The 21961-nt window shown below is 37.6% G+C and overlaps 1 protein-coding gene across 2 annotated transcripts; it reads right to left on the reverse strand.

The window, feature by feature from the left end:
- Positions 1–3081: 3081 nt before the first annotated feature.
- Positions 3082–21526, reverse strand: ARRDC4 (arrestin domain containing 4). Of its 2 annotated transcripts, XM_072617132.1 has the most exons (8): positions 20693–21526; positions 14206–14272; positions 13349–13496; positions 10669–10771; positions 9433–9689; positions 8778–8940; positions 5084–5238; positions 3082–4684 (listed from the first exon to the last, which is right to left on the reverse strand). In XM_072617132.1, exons 1-8 carry the CDS (start codon positions 21003–21005, stop codon positions 4628–4630), a joined length of 1263 nt encoding a protein of 420 aa, XP_072473233.1. In that variant the 5' UTR covers positions 21006–21526; the 3' UTR covers positions 3082–4627. The 2 variants fall into 2 exon arrangements, with proteins under 2 accessions (XP_072473233.1, XP_072473244.1); XM_072617143.1 differs by lacking the exon at positions 8778–8940 and having other exon boundaries at positions 4198–4684.
- Between the last annotated feature and the right edge of the window lie 435 nt (positions 21527–21961).

Consider the following 21961-nt stretch of genomic DNA (forward strand, 5'->3'; position numbering starts at 1 on the left):
GAAGGAAATGGCAAACCACTCCAGTATCTTTGCCAAGAAACCCCCAAATGGGATCATGAAGAGACAAATGCAATTGAAATGAATGAACAAGAAAATCTTAGGCTTAGTTAGATGTCATCTATGACAATTTATTTTCAGAGTCACAGAACTTTGGAGCTGTAAGAGGTGTCGTTTAGTCCCTTCATTATGTAAATAAGGAGACTGACGACAAGGTCACAAAACTAATCAGAACCAGATGAGAGACTAAAAGTTAAATTTCATCTCCTTGAAGATGAAGCTCTTATTTTACCATGTTGTCTCTCTCAAAAAATAATACTGGCACTGGCTTGTTTGGGAGGATGGTGGAATTGTAAGAAAATAATAGCAGTCTATTTAATGATCAATACGTAGCTATTTCCATGAAGTGATTTCTGGATTCCCTTATGGAATTGTTATCACTTTCACATCACAACTTTTCTCATCACAGTTTCCACATATCGTGGGTTGGCATAAGAAATTACATGGGAATTTTGGGGGAAGTTTGTGGAAGCCATGATGACACATAATGGCCAAAGCACAAGACTGAACCTATGACCAAATACTTAATCCAAATTTTACAGTAAAGTAGTATAAACACCCCATAAAAGAAAAATTATTCTCTGGTACAAAGGGAGGGCCAAAAACTTTTACAAGGATTTTCCAGATTTGGGGTGAGGAGGAAGGCACTGTACCCTTAACACCTGAGCCGTAGAAGGGATAACTGTAATGAATAAATGCATACGAGGTGTTGTTCATAACTCCTAAGTTAGGTCTTGGCCAACTGGATGGGGAAAAAAAATGTACATTAGTTGGTGAAATATTTCTTCTCTTCCAATGGATACCACTTGCAGTGTCTAAGTCTATATTAAGACAATCATCTGCACTATCAAGCTAATTTTTGGATAGGAAACTAATTTATTGTGCAACCAGAGAAATTTTCTGGTCTGGAGGAAACCAGTGAGGGGTAAGGATAAGCCTACATGTTATCCATAAAAAGTTACTGCCTTGGGCATTTTGGTCCCTTAAAAATCTTAGGAGGGAATATGGATGAAAAGATCCAGTTGTGGGGAGGAAGGAAGGGAATGGAACAGAATTTATTACATAATCATGTGTCAATGAATGTTTTTTTCTTTGTTCATTTATCATTAATGTCATTCAAATATTAGTACATATTTTACTAATTTTCCCCTCTTTTGGCAGGGCAGTGGAGCTGAGGGTCTTTTTCTGAGGATATTTTTAAGTGAATGAAATACATAGGATCATAAGAAAAACCAATTATATTGAAATGAAATTATCAAAAAATATTTTCAATTCACAGATCCCAGATTAAGAATCCCTTAAAGGGAGGTTCATCTGAAACCAAATCCTGAAAAATCTGATTTGTACCTAAAGTATCATTTTATTAATGTGTAATTCAAAAAAAAAAAGATTATCAGCTAGTACACAATAACTAACCAATCATCATATGCCTAAAAAGCAATACAAATGGACATTTTAAAGGTAAAATAATGCATTGAAGCTAAAGAGATGCATTTTCATTTCAAAGCAAAAACATTTCTACATAATTCCTATTAGATTCACTTCTCATCAAAATTAGAGCCCTAAAGATGAATTAACTGCTTTAAGGAACTGCAGGTTAATCATGAAGTAGTGACATTTCAGAAGAGTACTCCGGAAAAATTGTTTCAATAAAATGATTATAGTCACTACTGATGTTATCTTAATGTGCTGAAGTGGGATTGTATGTGGTTCTTTCATAATTTCTGAGTCTCCAGACTACCTCATATAGCTATGCATAAGCCATGGCACTTTAAGACTTCTAATTTCTGTATTGTCATTTCTGACTTCTCTATGACAATACAGTATTCATGGGGTTACTGTAGTGTAAACACCTTCATTTGATTTTTAAAAATGTTAAATACAACTTTGTCACTTTCATATCCCCAACCCACAGACTTTGAACAGTATCATACATCATTTAGATAAGTGATTTTTCTCTGAGGTTATACTGATGCTTTTTAAAAAAAATAATAATAAGGCTTTTTGTGGGAAAAAGTCAATAAGCCGAATGCACTTAACAATTTTTTTTTATTAACAAAAGGAACCCATAGGGTTCATACATGAATACAAAATACAATCTTTTTTTTTTATTGTAGGTTAATATATTGTAACAGCTTTTCTCTTTAGATTGAAAAACTGTTTCACAGCTCACTTATGAAAAAAACCTTTCTAATTGTGCAAAACAGAAAGCATTAAGGTTTTTGACCTATAAAGGTTTTATGTGCCAAGACACACATTTTCCACTTATTTTTTTAAAGCAAACAATTTCAAGGCCACAGTTCATTTGCAAAACAAAGTAAGAGCCACAGAGGTGAAAACCTAAGCACATCCCAGCAGTATATTTATTCTTCAAAGAACAGTCTTGGTACCACAGTGATATTGAGGTAAATGTCCAAGGTGAAATGACAACCTTTATGATTTTCTAAATTAGACAAAAATTTTTCTTAAGGTACTTTATATAGCCTTATACTATAAATAAAGGCAGTTATGTCAAATACAAATTAATTAGGCAAATGCATTCATTTTTCCACTATTTTTCTTGTGTTTCAAAGTCACTGCCTACTGATGATCTGTGCATTACATGATTTTATTCTTTTAGGGTGTCAAAACAGTTAAGTTTAAATAAGTACTTAATTTTGTCAAGTGACTCCAAGGAACCAGTTTAATTGTACTTGGGAGTTTGATTTGGAATATTTCTCAATTAAACAATAATTGTTTTGGCATTATAGAAAAACCTGATCTTCTTCACAATCGTGCCAATTACCAATTTTCAAAACAAGGCCTCTTTGAAGATGCTATTTTCCTAAAATAACACTAATAAAGCTGTGTAATTTAGGTCGTTAACAGTTCAAGTACCACAACAGTGGCTTAAAAGTAAAGAAGTGCTTACAGATGATTGAGAGGTATGTTCTGAAGAGTACAAAGAAAATACATAACAATGAGTAGAAAAATCCCTGCTGTTTTAATGATTATGATTTTTAAACAGAAAATTATTTAAACTTATTTTCTGTTTTAATTGTAGTTAATGATTACGGGAAGCACCAAGGTCTGAGTCAAAACCCTTATGACGCAGAAAACAAACACTGTCACTTAAAATTAAAATCTATCACCTGATATTATACCAGAAAAATAAACACTAGGAGTCCTACACCTTTCGGAAATTTAGTATTCAATCATCAATTTACCATACAAAATATAATTAAATAACAAAAATTCTTAACTTTGATAATAGGGGTGTGAGGGGAATTGCATGTCCTTTTAGCAGCAATACAGTTATGATGATCTGAAGTCCTGAGGTTACGTGACACAGTAACATATTGCACCAAAACAAAACAAAACAAACCAGTCAGAATTACTGAGGAATGGGAACAGTAGATACGTAACGCCTGCTACTTCAATAAAGAATTTAAGCTAAACTTTCTTCAGAGAGGTTTTTTCCTCTTCTAACAAATATATGGCATTTACTATTACTTTCTTGCTTATATCTAATTTGCTATATGTATGTATTTACATGTTTTTACATATTACGCATATGTATACATATTACCTTCATTTTGCTCTAGTCTTAATAGAGTTTAATAGTCCATTTCAAAATCTCATGATAGAAGACTAGAGAATCTGATACTGTATATAACTGGAGCTCAGCTACAACTCCTGGTCTCAGGCCTATAACCGTAAGCAGGTAGCTACAACTTCTAGAGAAGCAGATTTAAGAAAAGCTTTGGAATATACTTTGTCTATTTTATCAATCAGACTTACAAGAAACTCTGAAATTTCCTTGCTGTGCCTAGTTACAGAAATATGAAACAAGAAAAATCCTAAGTCTACCATGCGAGTCTGGGGAGAAAACTGTTAAGAAAATTAGAACATCAGGATAACAAAGTATAATGGAGTCAAACAAAATCTGATTTGCATCCCCTTTGAACTGAGACACTTTTCTTCGAGGAGCAAGTTTTAGTTTCATAATACTACACAAATGACTGCTTATGAACTGGCCAAACTAAACTGCGTACTTCATTTGGTCCAATTAACAGGATGATGTTTTTTTAAAAGGCTGTACTTCTTTTATAAACTTTTTCAGCATATAAAACATGAAAAGCCTTGAATTAGTGGCGACGGTTCTTTTAAATTTTTTATCAGATCATTTTTCTCTTGCACACCTATTTACAGAAACCCAAAATTTTTAGGATATTTTCATTTCCCTTTGACAAAGTCCCTTAAAATGTTTATCATGTGTTTCCATTACGTATGTGGTACTTTCTTTGTGGGTCACTCAAGTGTTCTTTCCTTCACTTACTCCATCTTCATCTGCACATTCAGTTCCATTCGGTAATACTCACATAGTCATCCCATTATCTAAAGGGCCATCACGCAAACTTGTCCACTTCAAAAGCCCACACTTCTTCCATCTTCTACATTCTTTAGCTTTTATGTTCAAAACCATTACTGAAAGCTAAGTTGCCCTACTTCTATAGCCCCTTCCCAACCAAGGCAGCAGGAAAGAGTTCGTGATCTAATCTGAACATGACTCCGGCAGTTTCTGAAACAGTCATAGCATAAATGAAACAGTCTGAGTCTCTTCTGAATCAGCAGGATGTGGATCAACCTAAACAAGAGAAATTTAGTAAGATTTTTAACATCTAATATTAGTTTTATAGTTGAATGTACATTTATGATGCCTATGACTGGTAACTGAGGTGCTCGAAATCGAGTGCTAGAGCAGGACCCAAAGTCCTGAGCTCAATATCCCCATGCGGGGCACTTAATTTTTTTGTTCCATGGCTAGACTGACCTTAATTAACCTTAGAGAATCATCTTGTAAATACTTATCATTCCCTTAGGAAAACAATACAAAACAGTGTAAATGTATCAGGACAAACTTATAATCATTATCAGAAGACCTTTAAAATGACCTCTTGATGAGAGATCTGTAATATTAATATTTATGAAGGATAGTGTTTATTATTTCCGAATTGTGGAACTGATTGAAGCATGTATACTTTACCTCTGAATATAGAGGTGGAGGTTGAAATCGGAATTCTTGTATATAAGCAAACAGAGGACAGCATATTTCTTCCTGACAATCCGTTGGCTGAGGGTAAGGAGGAATGTGCCTAGAAAATTCTTCTTCTGATACCACATCAGCATAATTTGGTGGTGCTGCAACAGAAAGGTATTCAAATCTAAAAATTCAATATAACTAATTACATGCATAATTTCTTTACAAGTAGTCTATAGATAGTTGCTACTGCCCATTCCATTCAACATTTATTATCTACTACTACATTTCCCTGCTGTGCCTTTAGTTACAAAGGAAAGTCCCAAATCTATTATGTCAGTTAAAACTGTTAAGAAAATTAAAACTTCAGGGTATTAAAGTATCCAGAAGTCATCCTAAATTTGACATGTATCTCCTTTGAATTATGAGTGACTTTTTCTGGGAACAATTTTTTGCTTCATAATACTGTACACACTACTGCTTATGAACTAAGTCTTCACATGATTGAGTAAGATTTTGTGTAATGCACTCTTCATAGCCAAGAAACTTAACAATTTTTTAACCAAATCAGATTACTCTGAACATTTTTTAAAGTAAACAATTCCCTTCACCAAAATTTCCCCAGTATCCCCCGCCTCTACCTCTCCTCTTAGAGAGTGGTGCCATATAACAAATACTGGTTTTAAAGAAAAAGAGAAAAAAAAAATCAGCAAAACTTATCAGTACATCAAAAAATGCCTAAAAATGTGCAATGTATATTCTATGGACCTCTATAAAAGGATGGGGTGGAGATGTCTTCTCATCTCTTCTACCCTGGTGTTACAGTAACTTTCTGCTTGGCCTTTGGAGAATATAAGCCTAACAGCAAAATCACTGGGTTACAATATTTACGTAATTCTTAATTGGTTTTTCAAGAGGTTGTACTGACTCACAACTCCATCAACAATGCACTAACAGATCTATCTCCTGATTTTTCGCTTCTGTTTTGCCACTTCGAAGGGTGGGAGGTGACACCTTGGGTTGTTTTTTCTAACATGATTTGGAGTATTCCTTCATAAGTTGTTCAGTTTACATTCTTTGGAGAACTTTCTGACCAGGACCTTTGATCACTTATCTTTTGGGGAACAACTTTGGGTTACTTCTAATTTTGAACATTTTTTCCCTTAAACTAGGCTCTGAGATTTCATTGTTGTAGGGAATTGCTAATGCAGAAATTCCCCCACCAATTTAGATTCTACCTTTTTTGTTACTAATAACCTCACAATGCTTACGAAAACACTCTTACTATTAAGAGATTTGCCAAACTGATTGGGGCAGTTCTACTTGACAAGATGTATTTTTCTTGTCAATCCCTGTTTAAAGGTTTGCCTTTAGGCGCTAAACAAAACAAGAAGTCCTTTTGATCACCCTTTACTTACTTGAAGACAGATATCCCTATACTTCTTTATCCTACACCAAGTCATCCCCAAATTAAAAAGACCCTACTCTTTGCCTGATCCTTGCAGGGCATAGTTTACAATGCTCTAACTTTCCTGGTTTCCCTTTCTGGATGTTTGTCAATGTCATTCCTTAAATATGTCGAACAAAACTGAATAGTCCAGATGTGATCGATTAGGAAGAGTAAAGGCAGCCAATGCTCTCCTTAACTTCAGATTCACTGTAAGCTTACAGTCTTTACAGTAAAAACTAGTTTCTAACAATGCCTCCCTAATCCTACACTTTATGCAGTTGAATGAGTCCAAATACTCAACTTAAATTTTGTCAATGCAATCTAACCAACATTTATCAAGTGCCTAGTATGTCCAAAGTACTGTGTGAATAGCAGAGACAAAATTAAAACCTCCCTTGGCCTTAAAGTGCTTACATTTTCCGGAGGGAACACAATATGTAAATAAATAATTTGAAGATGATAGGGAACTAGAACAGCTTCCCTATGGTACATGAGCTATAACCATCCAACTAGGAGGATGCTGGGAGGACACAGGCAATGTGATGAGGGCCTAAAGTACTGTGGTGCCTATGTGAATGCAGAAGAGGGTTAGGTGTGAGAGACATCGAAGATAATTCCCAAATTGTGAACTTGGATGACTAAGGAACTAGGTGAAGGAAAGGGGACATAATGGCTAAGATCAAGAAATGCTGCATCGGAAATGCCTTGCAGACATTCCATTGGAGGTTTGATGAAAGATGGAGATCAGGAGGCTGTTTCTGATCTGGGAGTCACCTTCACAGGGATGATAACTGAACCAATGGAGGATGAGATCATCAAGAAGAGGGCAGGGACAGAACCCCAAAGGACACCCGAAATTTGAGGTCAGATTAATGATATGACAGAGAAGACTGAAAAGGGATCAGACAGATACATGACCAGAAGACAGCATCACAAAAACCAGACAGGAAAGCAGGCAGAAGGGGCTGGCTAATCACCAACATCAAATTTTGCAAAGGTCAAGGAGATGAGTACTAGGCCCAAAGACAGAGAAACTGTGTGGGACTTTGGAGTTTCTCTCCATCTCACTGGATTCACCACATCATTCTAATCTGGTGAGGCCTTTTGTGATTCTGATTTTCTCATTTAACATATTAGCTATTTCTTGATTTGCAACTCTGACAAATGTAAGAAAATAAAGCAATGGATTCTTTGAAGTCATTGATAAAAATGTTGCTAAGAATAGGGCTAAGGACACTCCTGGGTTACTCCATTAATAAAGTACTGCCACCCTCTGAACAAGTTAGTAGGAATTAATGATCCCTTAATTACTTCCCTTTAGGTATAATCACTCAACCAGTCAAATCCACCTGTCATTTACAAACCAACTCTCTCCAAAAGATCAAGACTCATAGATTTAGAGCTGACAGAGGGACCTCCTCAGAGGCTACGAACAAAGAATTAGAGCCGAAAGAGCATCTTCTTCAGAGGTAATCAAGGTCGCAACACCCACATGAGGATATGTAGTCTGAACGCAGATCCAAGCACACTACTGACTCTCTTTTTTGTTTCTTTGTCTTTGTGGTTCCTCCCATTGGTGCTAATTCTTCTTTACAACATGACTAATGTGAAAATGTTTAATATGAATGCATATGTAAAGCCTATATCAGACTGCACACTGTCTTGGGTGGGAGGAGGAGTGGAAGGGGGAGAAAATTTAGAACTCAAAATCTTATGGAAGTGAATGTTGAAAACTAAAAATAATTAAATAAAAATTTAAAAAACCACATGAGGAAACTTAGACAAAGAGAGATTAAGTGACTTGCTCAGGGTGGTCACGTAGATAGTAAGGTTCTGAAGTGAAATTTAAACCCAGGTCTTCCTGATTCCAAATCCAGACCTACCATGTCATACTGTAATCTTGTTCAGATAAATACTATGGAAGATTTGCAAAAGTTTTGCTGATATTCCAATATATTATAGTTATTAAGGTATTTCAGTGGATCTGGAATAATAGGATCTAAGATGTGAAACCCAGTTCTACTGCTTAGGATTTGTGTAATCATTTTGCAGTTTGAGAGGTCAGAACTGGATGACCTCTAAGGCCCCCTGGTCTACGAACCTTTGAATCCCAATATCATAACCTTGTCAAGAAAGGAAATGAGGACAGACTGATAAGACTTGTTCTTAGAACACCTCTAAGGTCCCTGCCATCTCTGAAACTCTGGTTCTAATACTTTTTTTTTAGTACAGAATTAATAAAATAATTACCTTCAGGATGTTCGGGAAGGGTCAATGTCAACCAGCTCATGTCCACACCAAATTGGCTAACAACACTGGAGTTTCTACTCCCAAAACCATTGTAAGGAATTGTGCCAATCACCAATGGGAGCTCTAGCATCAATTTCTTAGCACCAGGAATGTGAATATATACCTACATGCCAGAAATCCAAAACAAAAATGCACAAAGAGATCAGAAATGATGATCAATATCAAGAGAGATTTATCATTCACAAAACAATTTTTAAAAAAGATTATAAAATGTGAGGTCAAAGTTACAGAACCCCAAATTTTCAGGACGTGCTGCATAACAAAGAAGCATGGCAGATATAATGTTAGAAAGTCTTAAGGTGTGTTTTAATTTTGTTATGGATTTTATGGCAATATAAAATTATCAACTGCAATGCATTAGTTTTCTACATGTCTATTTAGTACCTCCCTCATCCTTCAACTATGCCTGTAATTCAAAATCTACGAACACCTAATAGTAAAATTAGTACCTGTACACTTTATAATTTGCTGTAAAATTGGAAAAAAAGTAAGCTTTCTTTTACACAGATACTAATTTCAGAACAAATTTACATTAATATAACCCTATATATTACTCTATGTATGTACTTTAATTCTCATTTACAATTATACTCACAGCTAAGGAATAATCTACTCTGATAATACAGCAATCAAGGATGGATGGTATAACAGGTGGAATTTTCAAAGTCTTGCCATTCCATGTATCTGTGCTTCCAGAAGCAATATGGTTTCCTCGAACATTGGCAACCATTTGACGAAAAGTCTTGGTCTTTCCACTGGCCAAATAAGTCTGTGTTTGGAAAATGGCAGCTTTGGGAACAATCAGACGAGATGAACAATTTTCAATTTCTGCATAGATTGGTATGGCTTCACCTAATGAAAAGAAATAATAAAATGCAAATATTGATATAACTATGGTTTCACAAAAATGCCCCAGCATAATACTGCGATAAGTACTTATCAGTTTATTATCAATAATGAATTTGAATTAAACTCTTGAATCCAATGTTTAATAATATTCAGTATCACCTTCTAGAAATTAAGAAGATAAGGTAGTAAACTAAAATTGTAAATCTGAGACAGCTGGAAGCTCACTGTTCTGATTTTAGAGCTTATTGTGTAGTTATAATGTAGTCTAATTATCAAAGTCTTAACTTGCATACAAATACAGGATTCAGGTCTATCACTAATGTATTATAAAACATCACCAATGTATTCAAAAGTGTCTAAGAAATAATTGTCAAAAGAGTCTTTGTCCTAAGGTATTTCAAATAAAAGGAAGAAGCAGAAAGACCTTTTATACCATAGAAAGAAAAAAAACTGAAGTGCCACCAGACAAAGGAAAAAGAAGGGGTGCCTTCCAATTGTTGTCTTTGTTTTAGAGAGTCCAAGACAGCATACACATGGACCAACATATTCGCAATATATGCGCATAGAGTTCAATATACTGGTGCAAGATATCATACCAAAAATGTACGAGCAACACAAATAACTGTATTTAAACTTAAATTTGAATTTAACCCAGGCACTGAAATATTTCAATGCATATTTTCTTGGCAATCATTGACATTATGCTCCTGAATAAGCAAGTCTAAGTTTTTGTTTTTAAGCTGCGAGCCCATTCATGCATTTACAACTAAAGATGTCATTAGTAAACTTTCTGCTACAGACATTGAAAGATACGCTAATAGTACTTGATGCCAGCACTTATAAGAACTTATTTCTTCAGTTCCTTAATAATGGGAATTTATTGTCCTAAATTGTTACTCTATTTTTTAAAAATATTTTTAAATTAATTAAAAATACTCATTGGCTTTCTACCTGGACATTTAAAAGATGAAAAAAATCTTACCATTGCAATATCCCTTTCTCTCAATTTTGGCACTCAATGAGACTGGGCCAGAAGTGAAAAACCAACAGCCAACCATTTTCTCATGACTTCTCAATACAGGTGTCTTTAAAATTGCAAATACAAGAATTTTCATTAAAAATAATAGAAGATAGTTTTAGTAAAGAATGCAAAACACTAAAAAGTCAGACATTTATGTCCACCATAATATGGACTAGTAAGCATCAAATGGGACTTAGGACCTGGTTAATATTTTATCATGGGCATAGATAGTGTTGATTCTGTGTTCTTAAAAATTATGCTGGCTGAGCATAAATCCTGGCAATTGCTACCAAGATGGAAAGACCAGTGCTTCAAACACATTTCTGATCTAAGGATTTCACCAGGAGAATGACCACAGCAACCCAGAACACAATACCCGCTACCAGTTGTGAAGAGGCTGCAATCTGCTTTGGTAAAAGGAACACTGAAATCCATTAATTAGATCATGTTTCTTCTGAGGCGTTAGAAAAACAAGTTAATTCAACACAGATTTTCCTTCCGTCTTGTTCCTTCCATACCTTATGCTACAAACTGCTCATGATAATATGAAGTAGCGCAAACACACTCTACTGGATCTTGTTTCTTCTCTTGGAAAATAAGATGAGATTCTAGCCTGTTTCCTCAATTTATTGAGGGTTCAAACTGATATAATGGCAATCATTCTATGGAACCATTTATCCTGCCCAACATAATTTTCAGTGACTATACAATATTTTAAAAGTCTGTTTAGATAATCAGCATATCAACTTAAAGACAATTAGTTTTAAAAAGTTATACTTAAAACATAACCTCAGACTTTGCCAACATGTGAGGAAGACTGATTGTAAGACATAACAATATGTAATCAGGATCTCAGATATGTAGGCATTATCAGTTTTTAACTGAGGAATATAAAAATAGGCTTATCTTTCTTAATTAAAAAAAAATCCCAGATAGTTTAGATATCCACCCTCAATTCGAATTTTAAAAACTGTCTATCAATTGTACAATAACAAATAGCACAGTGAGTTTTCAGGGTCTAAGCACACCACTACATTTTCCGTAATATCAAAAAGCTATGGAACTGAACAGTGCCACCAATTTGCAAAGCTCCTCCAGTTAAGCTATTGGTAAGCCAATGTGATGGAGTGAGAAACTTAAAGGTTGTCACTTTTTTTTTTTAACTGTCTATCAAATGGTTTGTAAAGCAGCAGTTCTTAATCTTTTTTAGGTTTTGGGGATAGCAATCCTTGCCCCGCCCACCTGCCTTTAGCAGTCTAGTGAAATCTAGATCCCTTCTCAGAATGTTTTTAAACATATAAAGGAAACCAAGCATAAAGAAATACAGTTATAAAGCTCTTAGCACAGTGCCTAGAATATTATAAGATCTATCTAGCTATCTGCTTATTTCCCTTCCCTCTTTCCCTCATCCAATTGAAAAAAAATCATGCACCCCAGGTTAAGGATTTTTTCTTGAAACTATTAAATTAAGATTACCATTAAGAGATTATTAAAGTTAATAAAATATACTTCTCACATATAAGAAACCTGTAAAAATGTGTTATACTGAGGTCAGGGGTATGTGGCTTAAAGTAACTGGATTGTCCCACTGCTAGTCTTCTGATTATTTTATGATCCATGTAGACTGCAGTATGGTCAAGGGTCATCAATATCTTTAGTGAAGCATATTATCACACTGATTGATTGGCTTTGCTAATTATCTAGTTCGTGATATATAACTCATACAGTCTTACAACTATCTAAAAATTATTAAAACAAGTTGTATTTACTTTTAGAGTGGTTGCAGAGTCAAATGTTAATTTCTTTTCCTCATCTTTAAAATAGTAGAATCTCTAATATTAGTAGTAAAATAATTCCCAGATACATTATAGTCACATTATGATAGGAAGTTTAAATTATCCAGCATTTTCTATGAAGTAAAAATCATTCATTCATATTTAAATGTAGAGCCATTAGGTCCTACTAGCTATCATGAAAGTACAAGGTATAATTTTATATTATTTTGATAATATGGGTTTAGATAAAAGAATCTAGCTCATTAGTTCCCATCTTGCCTATTCTGTTGTTACTTCTAGTCTGATCTTCCTTATCATTCTACAGTATTTCTAGTGATTATTAGAAGTTCAATGCTTTAATGTGGCCAAATCTGTCATAAGGAAATGATCACTGAAAGGCTCTCGGCAGCAGCTGCGTGCACTTACTTAATGTTAGAAAATGACATGCAGAATGGAAGGATCCCCAGCATAATGGCCAGAGCTTAAATAACAGGCTAAGCATGATTAATGCTCTACCATAATTACTGTTTCTCAACCTACTATTATTGAAGAGCTTAGGACACCACAGCCCTATGAATATAGTTGCTCTGGTAAAAGTAACTACTTTACGCTTGTACATTATTATTATTAAGCTTTATTAATGCATTTCAAGCTTGCATAACTTTTTGGCAAAAGAAATTCTGAACGGCAAGGATATAATCAATACTATTAACACACTTACACAAATTGTAATTTGCCCAACCTAAGATGAGTTACAAAATTATACTCTTTTAAGTAGTCAGAAAGTGACAGGTCATACCATCACCAAATTGGCTAAATCTTAGTTTAAAATATTTTGTGTAGTTATAATTAAAAAAAAATCTTACTAATAAAGCTGGTGTGTTGACATCAATATGACTGATAACCTGGAGTTCTCTTTTTATACTTTGGTCGGGTACCACAGGCCGTTCCAAGATTGCCCTCACAGAGTATTGAATGCTGCCATACTTTCCAGTGAATGATGTTACCAAAGGCCTGAAATAAACATCATACATTAATTTATAATTTTGATAAGAATTAAAAAGTAGTTGCAAGAGTAACATAATTCTAAAGAACCGGTGGGTTATAGAACCAATTACAGACAAAGAAAATTTTTACCAAAGAAAAGGGTCAATAATGAGATAATCTATCAAATTCATGGGATGCAGCTAAAATAGTTCTGAGGAGAAATTCTACACCTCTAAACACTTTCATAAACAAAAGATAAAAGTTACAAATAAATTGTGCATGCAATTCATTTATAAGTTTGTTTTACATGGGACACAGGGATGGAAGTTCTGGGGGATGGGAGAGCAGAGAGAAGGTGCAGGACTGTCTAGACATGCTAGTTCATCTGTACTGGGAAAACTACAGTGTAGAAAACTCTTTCCACTCATGTTCACACACAATAGTCTTAAGAAGATTGACTGGTCACATAGCCAGTATGTAGCAGAAGAACTCCTTGAACCAGGGTTTTCTGGACTCAAAGGTCAATCCTCTGTATACTACATTATGGCAATTTTCTTATCTAAAACAGAACTTCAAAAAAGTTGCTCTGTCAGTATATTTTTACTTCTGATAAACAGTAAACAGAAAATGTTTATCTGATGAATAAACATGTAAATCTAAGAGACAGAAGACTCCTGGTGTCTATAGTCTAATTATTTTGTAAGGATAGAAAAAAATTGAGATAGGTTTCACTTACTCAGATGGGAGCTGAAAGCTGAAGGGAAATACATGTTTTCCAGGTTGTAATAAAATTATGCCTTCACCTATAAAAGATAGATTAGATATTTTAAATAATTCTACTATAAAATCAATTTTTTAATGACACAAACTAGATTTTATTTCCTTTTAAAGTTTCTTTTGCTACTATAGATACCCATAAAAAGTTTATTAACCTGAGAAGGTAAAATTTTTTTCTTTTTGTGGGATGCAAAATACACAGAACAAAAAAAGACACAAGAGGACACAGAGCAGTTGTTACTATCTGTTAAATTTAATATATGAATATGCTTCAAAAAACACAAATTGTACACATATAATTCAATTGCTAATATAGCTTCTTTTCAAACTAAACATTTGTTAAAATTATACTTTGTATTTGAAAATTCAAGATAGGAATGAAAATACTTTTTCATCACTGAATTTTTCCTCAAATGTACAAGAATGTACATGAGACAATTCTGATCGTAAGCCATTAGGTTAATGAAAATAAATTCCTGCTTCTTCTACTCTGGGAATTCTTTGGAAAAGTCAGAGTAAAGAAATATGATGAGTGTTATATGGTAATCTTTCCCAAAAATAGGTTTATAGGAAGTATATGATTTTAAAACCAGAAGCAGCCCTGGAGATCACCTAGTCCAATTCCCTTGTTTGCTAGATGAGGAAACTGAGACCTGGAAGTGTGTTACTCAGTCTCACAGCAATCCACAGTAGAACTCAGCTGACCTTGACTTTCAGGTATATATCCTCTTTAGGATATCATGCTGCCTTCCAACTGGTATATAGGCTATTTTATATAGCATCTATGAATGCTTTAGCTTTAACTTAGTTAACTAAAAGGTAAGAGTTGGTAGTAATAAGGCCATACTCATGTGATAGGTAAAGAAACTTGACCAAAATTTAGATATTTCCTTCTGGTTAGTTACCTTTTTTTTGGTCCATGAATAAGACAGTGAATCTTTTTCATTTTGGGAAACTGTCTCATAAATATATTTTATTTTCCAAAAGGAAGACCATACCAGAAAAAATGAATGGCTTATACAACTTTTCTACCACAAATGTAAAACATTTATCAATATGTATTTTTCAAGGTTTACCATGTGCCAGGTACTATGCTATGTGCTAGAGGCTATAGAGAGCAAAACAGTATTTTCCTTCTAAGAGTTTACATTATAACTGGAAAGAAAATGTGAACACAAAAAGAGATAGAAGTTTGGGAGTGGAGGCATTAGCAGTTATTGGGGACCCCAAAAGTCCTTTTGAAAAAGGTAGTGGCCTAGACATAATCTCAGGAAACCAGATTCCAGGATGCAGAAGTAAAGAAGCACATTTTAGGCATGGAGATGCAAGATGGAAAGTAGTGTGAAGATTAACTGGAATTACAGAGTACCTGAAAGGAAGTATATCATATAATAAGACTGATAAATAGGGTGGGGTCAGGTTGGAAATCACTTCAAATGCTAAAGAAATCTCTATTTCATCTTAGAAGAAGTAAGGAGGAGAGGAACGAGTTACACCTGTGGTTTAGGAAAATCATTTTTGCAGCTATGTGGAGGATGGGATGCAGTGGGAAAAGACTTGAAAAAGGATCCCCCCCTAAATAAAAGCTATTCAATTCAGATGGAGAGGTCATGAGGGCCTGAACTAGAGTAGTAATGGAGTAGAAAGGGGTCATGAGAAATACTGTGCAGGCAGATCAACATGACTTGGTAACTGACTGAATATGCAGGTTAAGAGATAGTAAGGATGACGCTAATGTTGTAAACATGGGTAACTGGAAGTACATATAGTAACAGAAATAGGGAGGTTCAGAAGACAGGGTAGGTTTTGGGGGGCAAGTTCTGTTTGTGTTGAGTTTGAGGTACCTACAGAAAATTCAGTTTGAGATTTCCAAGAAGCAGTAGGTGGAAAATAGGAATAAAACTCAGAAAGAGACTAGGATTGGATATAAAGATGTGGAAGTCAATTTTAAAAGATAATTAAATCCATGAGAACTAATGAGGTCACCAAACAAAACAGAGGGAAAAAAGGGCCCAAAGCAAAGATTTCAGTTTATATGAACAAGTGAATCGGTTATCCATTAATTTCATTCAATTTAACAAGCATTTATAAAATACCTGTTATGTCTCAAGCACTGTGTTCAACACTTAGGTACACAACAAAAAACTAAAGTCCCTGTTCTCAGGGAGCTTAGATTCTTCTGGGAGAAAATAATACAAACATACATACATACATATATATGTATATATATATATATACATATATATATATATATATATATATATATATATATACACACACAAAGTAAATACAAAGTAATTTTTTTGAGGGGCTGGGAACAGCCCTAACTATTGTGGGGATCAGGGAAAGCCTCTAGAAGAAGTGGCACTTGAACAGAGCTTTGATTCAATGAGGTAAAATGTGGCAGGAGGGATGAATGACAATCTACGTGATGGCAAGGGATGGAATGTCATGAACCAGGTACAGGACAGAGGGCAATCTGGCAAATATAAAGCAAAGAAATGTCCAATCAGTCCAGAAAGCTAGGTTGGAGTTAATCATGAAGGGCTTCCAATGCCAAAGAGAGAAGAACTTAGATTTTTATCAAAGATAAAACTGTGCTTTAGGGAGAGCAATTTTACAATTGTTTGGAAAGGGAAGAGAATGAAGGCAGGAAGAACTATTAAAGAGCTATGTGATAATCCAGGTGAAAGGTGATGGGGCCCTAAACTATGGTAAGGGCCAGATATGAGATATCACTGAAGTAGAATCTATAAGGTGTAGGCACCTGACTTAATGGGGGGTGGGGTGGAGATAGGGAGAGAGGGAGAGAGGGAGAGAGAGAGAGAGAGAGAGAGAGAGAGAGAGAGAGAGAGAGAGAGAGAGAGAGAGAGAGAGAGAGAGAGAGAGGAGGGGGAGAGAGAAAGTGAGAGGAGGGGAGGAGAGAGAGGAAGGGAGAGAGAAGGAGGGGAGGAGAGAGAAACGTTCAAGAGGAAGACTGAATTTTCAAAGAGAAATGACTGCAGAAACAGTGGCACTCTCCATAGAAATAACAGGGAAGTTAAGATGGATTGTTCTGTATAATGGGAGTCAGGGGGGAGAAAATGAGGGAGTATAAAGGTGCTGAGTTTTAGGTATGTCCAAGTGGGGATATTTAATAAGCAGTTGGTAAAGCGAGGTGAGAGCTAGATAAAGATGAGGGAGATTTGGGAGTCATCTGCAATAGAGAAGATGGCTGAACCCAACGGAGTTGAGACCACCAAGAGAGGAAAGTATATAGACAAAAGAGGGCTCAGGATAGAATTCTGGGATATTTCTCCATTTAGAAGGCAGGACATAAATGATAATTCTACAAGGAAGGCTAAGAAGGGGTAGGACAAGTTGGAGAACTAAGAGTAGGGTCATGGCTCTTCTTAACCTTCCTTGAAGGATTATCCAATAATCTATGTCGGAAAGGATATGAGATCTCATTTATACTCAAAGTTCCCTCCAGTAATACAGATTTCCACCTATCCATGTCTTCTGATCCCATGACTTTCCTCCATGGATTCCTTAAAAGACACCACAGTGGGTTTCCAACATGTTGGAAGCCTTCTCTTCTCTTGGTATTGTAAAGAGATCAATGGATAGCAGGTTGTCCATCAGGTTTCTATTGTCACTACATAATTGGCTTTTTGTTGTTTATTGATTACTAAGTAGAAAGTGTAATTAAAACAATCCAAAATCTGAATAATTCAAAAGTCAAGCAAACAACTATGACAGACAAGGACTCATGCAAAGAACAGACTATATACTCATATTTGTTGACATGTTAGAGATTACTATTTTAAGACTATAGATATTCAAGAAATATAAGCACACAATTCTCTGAATATTATGCAATTAAAAAGCATCTTTCAATGTAAAAGGTATTTTTACGCGTAGAGAAGTAAATTCATCAAGGTGACAAAGTCTCAGAGTACCAAAACAGAAATCTTGAATCACAACCTATTGAGCTATATTGCATAAAATATCTATTTAATTTTAATGATACCTCTACATTGAAAACTGAAATTGCTATATACATTTTGAAACAAGACTTCACTATTTAAAAAAAACAAAACTAGGAAAAACAAAATATAAAATGGTTGCAATAATTTTAATGAAACTACTTTGTATTCAGTTGTTTATAGTTTAACATCTTCAACAATCAATTTGTGAATTGTGCTCACTGCTTAACTAATTAAAGCCTTCTGCCTTGATCAAAAACATTTACACAGAGATGTTTGCTAAGCAGCACACAAATGTTTGCCATGCCTGACTCCCTAGTATGAAATATGACAGTGAATAAAATTATATTTGCATTTCTCTGAGGTTAAATAAAGCTGAAGCTCTGCCTTCAACAACATGAGGCTAGTGGTTTGCTTTTATTTAATTTTGCATCTCCATTGTTTCACCCATAACAGAGGCTTCACACATATTTGTTCAATCAAACAACACTCCCGTCAGAGCTTTCTTTCCCTAGAAATTAAGCAGCTAAAAGTTTTGATCTTATTATCTCAACCTGTAATTTGCTGCATAAATAACTTTAAAGTACTTTATCAAAAGGCAGAAATAGGACCAGAAAGCAGCAAGTTTCTTTTTGATAAGGAAAAAAGCTCCAACAATTATTAATAGTCCAAAAATGGAATCAACTCCCTTAGGAAGCTGAGTTCTCCATCTTGAGATATCTTGAAGAAGCTATGCAATCAGTTGTAGAGAATGAAAAAGATGAAATGCATATTTGGGTAGAGTTTTAACTAGATGATCTCTGAGCTATCTTTTCAGCTCTAAGAACACTATGGTACCCACATACTGAGATTATGAATCCAAAGTAGTAGCATTAATAATCATTGGTCACATTGACATAGCTTTAAAGTTCAAATAAATTTTCAGATAAACCAAAATTCACATTTTAATATGCCCTGATTATAAAAATTATATTTTAAAACACATCCAATATAATTTTAAGACATTATATGCAATAAACACCATCACGATTTGAGTCCATAGACCTAAGAAATGAGAGTCTTCAAGGGCCAGCAATCCTGACTCTGGTAGATACTACCTGTGTTTTAATAGGTAAAAATACTTCATTGCTCCTGGTATCAGTTTCTTTTTATTTAAAAGATGATGACATCTCATTGACCAATGAGCTTTAAATCTATGATTCTCACTCTTTTTAGTAAAGTTATTTGTCCAAACAGGGTTAGAGTCAAGGCTTTCATCCTTTCAGTTCAATGCCTTTTCATCTTCATCGCAAATACCTTTACTAATATTTTCTGATCTCTGTTAGCTCCAACCTGTTTATCACTCATTTCTGTGTCCTTCTAATCTTACTTAAACTTTGTCAACAACTTTCCTTCTGAACCTCAATACCCCAGGTGCTTGTTCCATCCCAATGACCTACCTAACCCCCCTTTCACAACACTGTCTCTTCAAGTACACGCTCATTAACCATCCCCTCCAAAACCTCAGCCCTTTCTCATTCCAAACCTTTCTCTTTCCTCTTTGCTACAAAGTAACCTTCCCATCTGCTCCCCCTGCTTATCTTACTACTAGTATTGTTTTCTGGAGTCAAAGGGATTAAGTCTGATCACTCTAGAGTTGGAAAGCCTTAAAGTACTTGAAGAATGCTTCCCAAATCTCCTTTCCTCCTGGCTAACCAGCTTTGGCTCTTTTATCTGGCTGGTCACGACCCATGAATGACTAAGGCGAAGCTAAGTCGCCCTTTCTGGTCCCTAGCCCTCTACCCTTCCAGTTCTCACTTCCTGGAACACTCCTGCCTCGTCGGAGATTCTTTCCACGGGCTCCCAGTCAAACTAGTGATACCCTCTACTTCGGTTCTCCAGGACATCCCCATCCACACCCCACATCCCCTTTCCCCAGTTCTCCTTCCCTCCCCCATTCCAGCTCAGCTCCTCCTTCTACCTTCCCGCAAGAGCTCTGCTTCTCTCCTGTAGGGACCCCCACCCCGAAAGCTCCCCCTTCTCGGCCGCCCCCGCCAGCTTGGCCTGCCTCCCTTCTCCCTCCCCCCGCCCCCCAGCTTGGCCTGCCTCCCTTCTCCCTTCCCCCCGCCCCCCAGCTTGGCCTGCCTCCCTCCCTTCCCCCCCGCCCCCCAGCTTGGCCTGCCTCCCTCCCTTCCCCCCCGCCCCCCAGCTTGGCCTGACGCCCTCCCTTCCCCCCAGCTCTGTCTCCTTCCCTTGGGCCATCCTCTCCCCCTCTCCCCCCATCCTCCTCCCGGGGCAGCTCGGCCTCCCTCCCCGGCTCGCTGTGCCCCGCCCCCCCAGCTCCGCTTCTCTTCCTTTTAACATCCCTCCGACCCCACCCCATCCCCAGCTCTACCTCGCTCCATCGCTAGCCGCCCCCCGCCGGTCACCCCTCCGGGCCCCCACCCCACTTTCTCCATAGCTGCCCCACCCCGCCCCGCCCCCCTCGGCCCCTCTCACCTGCAGCGGGCTCCCGGAGGCTCTGGCGGATGTTCAGGTACTCTACCTCCGCCACCGGGTACCCCGAGGCGTCGAGCCCGTGGTGTCCGCGGTTCCGGCTCCAGCTGGCCCGGGCCCGGCCCTGGGCCTCCAGACGGAGCGCTCGGAGCGACAGCCGCTCAGTGGTCTCCAGCAGCACATGGCCAGCCACGGTCTCACCGCTCGAGTAGCTGCTCTTCTGCTCGTCCTCGAACACGAGTCCCAGGCTCTTGACGCGGCCCTCGGCCCGCGGCCCCGCCGCGGCAGCCGTGCCCGAGGTGGCTTCGGCCCCCATTTCCTCTCCCCCTCCCAGGCCACCTGCTCTCCGGCCGCCGCCCCGCGACAGCGCAGATTCGATGCTCCTTTCACAAGACCGCAGTTAGGGTCGGGGTGCTGGGGACCAGAACCACCCGCGAGGGAGCCCGACTTCCCCGCTGGGCCGCCGGGGTCACTGGCTGGTCGCTGGATGACTCCCCAGCGCACTGGGGTGACTGTCGCTTTAACAAACTCCCTCGAACCCCAGCTGAGACCTGGAAGGTGCAGAAAGAGCCAGCCCACGCGCTCTCGTAATTGGCTGGCTGAGAGGCCCACCTCTCCTTGATTGGCGCCAGGCCTCTACTGAGTCATTGCTTTGTCACCGCCCCTCCCTGCGTGATGAGGAGCGGGCAGAGCGTGATCGGAAAGGCCAGGCCAATGGGAAGTCGCGGGGGGCCGCGGGGGCGCACGTGCTTAGACATCTGATTGGACGAGGGAAGGCACCGGCACGGAAAAGGACCAATGGTAGGATGGTGCGCCCATGTGGACAGGCTTTGGGGAAACAACATTGTAAGGATGTGGAGCGAGTGAAAAGTCCTTACCTCTGACTGTGTCACGAGTCTCCATGGCAACTCCAGGGGGCTGGGCGTCAAGAAGTACCGCAAAGAGGAGATCCCGCAAGAGCTGAAAGAGACGCTGGGCATCAGCCTAAGCCTCTGGCTTATACACAGACTGTGGGGCTCCAGCTTGGATTGCCGTCCAAAAAACCCCTGGAGACAGAGCTGGTGAGCTGGAGAAAGGGCGCCCATGTTTCTTTACAATGTTGCATTTGGGCTGGGTTAATGAGAACTTGGAAAATAAGACACCTTAGAAATGCCCATTCCTAGCCTAAATCTGACTGAATCCCCAAAGACCCTGTGGCCCTTCTTTCTCTTTGTCTAGTCCAGGCTTCACCTCTCAGTCATGGTTTTCTTAAAGTGACAGAGTGGAAACATC

This window comes from Notamacropus eugenii, chromosome 1, assembly GCF_028372415.1.
Source record: "Notamacropus eugenii isolate mMacEug1 chromosome 1, mMacEug1.pri_v2, whole genome shotgun sequence".
Taxonomy (NCBI): domain Eukaryota; kingdom Metazoa; phylum Chordata; class Mammalia; order Diprotodontia; family Macropodidae; genus Notamacropus; species Notamacropus eugenii.

Excerpts from the sequence above, each read along its gene's own strand:
- ARRDC4 (XM_072617132.1), bottom strand. The coding sequence starts at position 21,005 with ATGGGGGCCGAAGCCACCTCGGGCACGGCTGCCGCGGCGGGGCCGCGG. Across the intron at positions 14,273-20,692 it reads CCTCCGGGAGCCCGCTGCAG|GTGAAGGCATAATTTTATTA; the intron begins GTGAGAGGGGCC and ends TATCTTTTATAG. Across the intron at positions 10,772-13,348 it reads TCAACACACCAGCTTTATTA|ACACCTGTATTGAGAAGTCA; the intron begins GTAAGATTTTTT and ends GCAATTTTAAAG.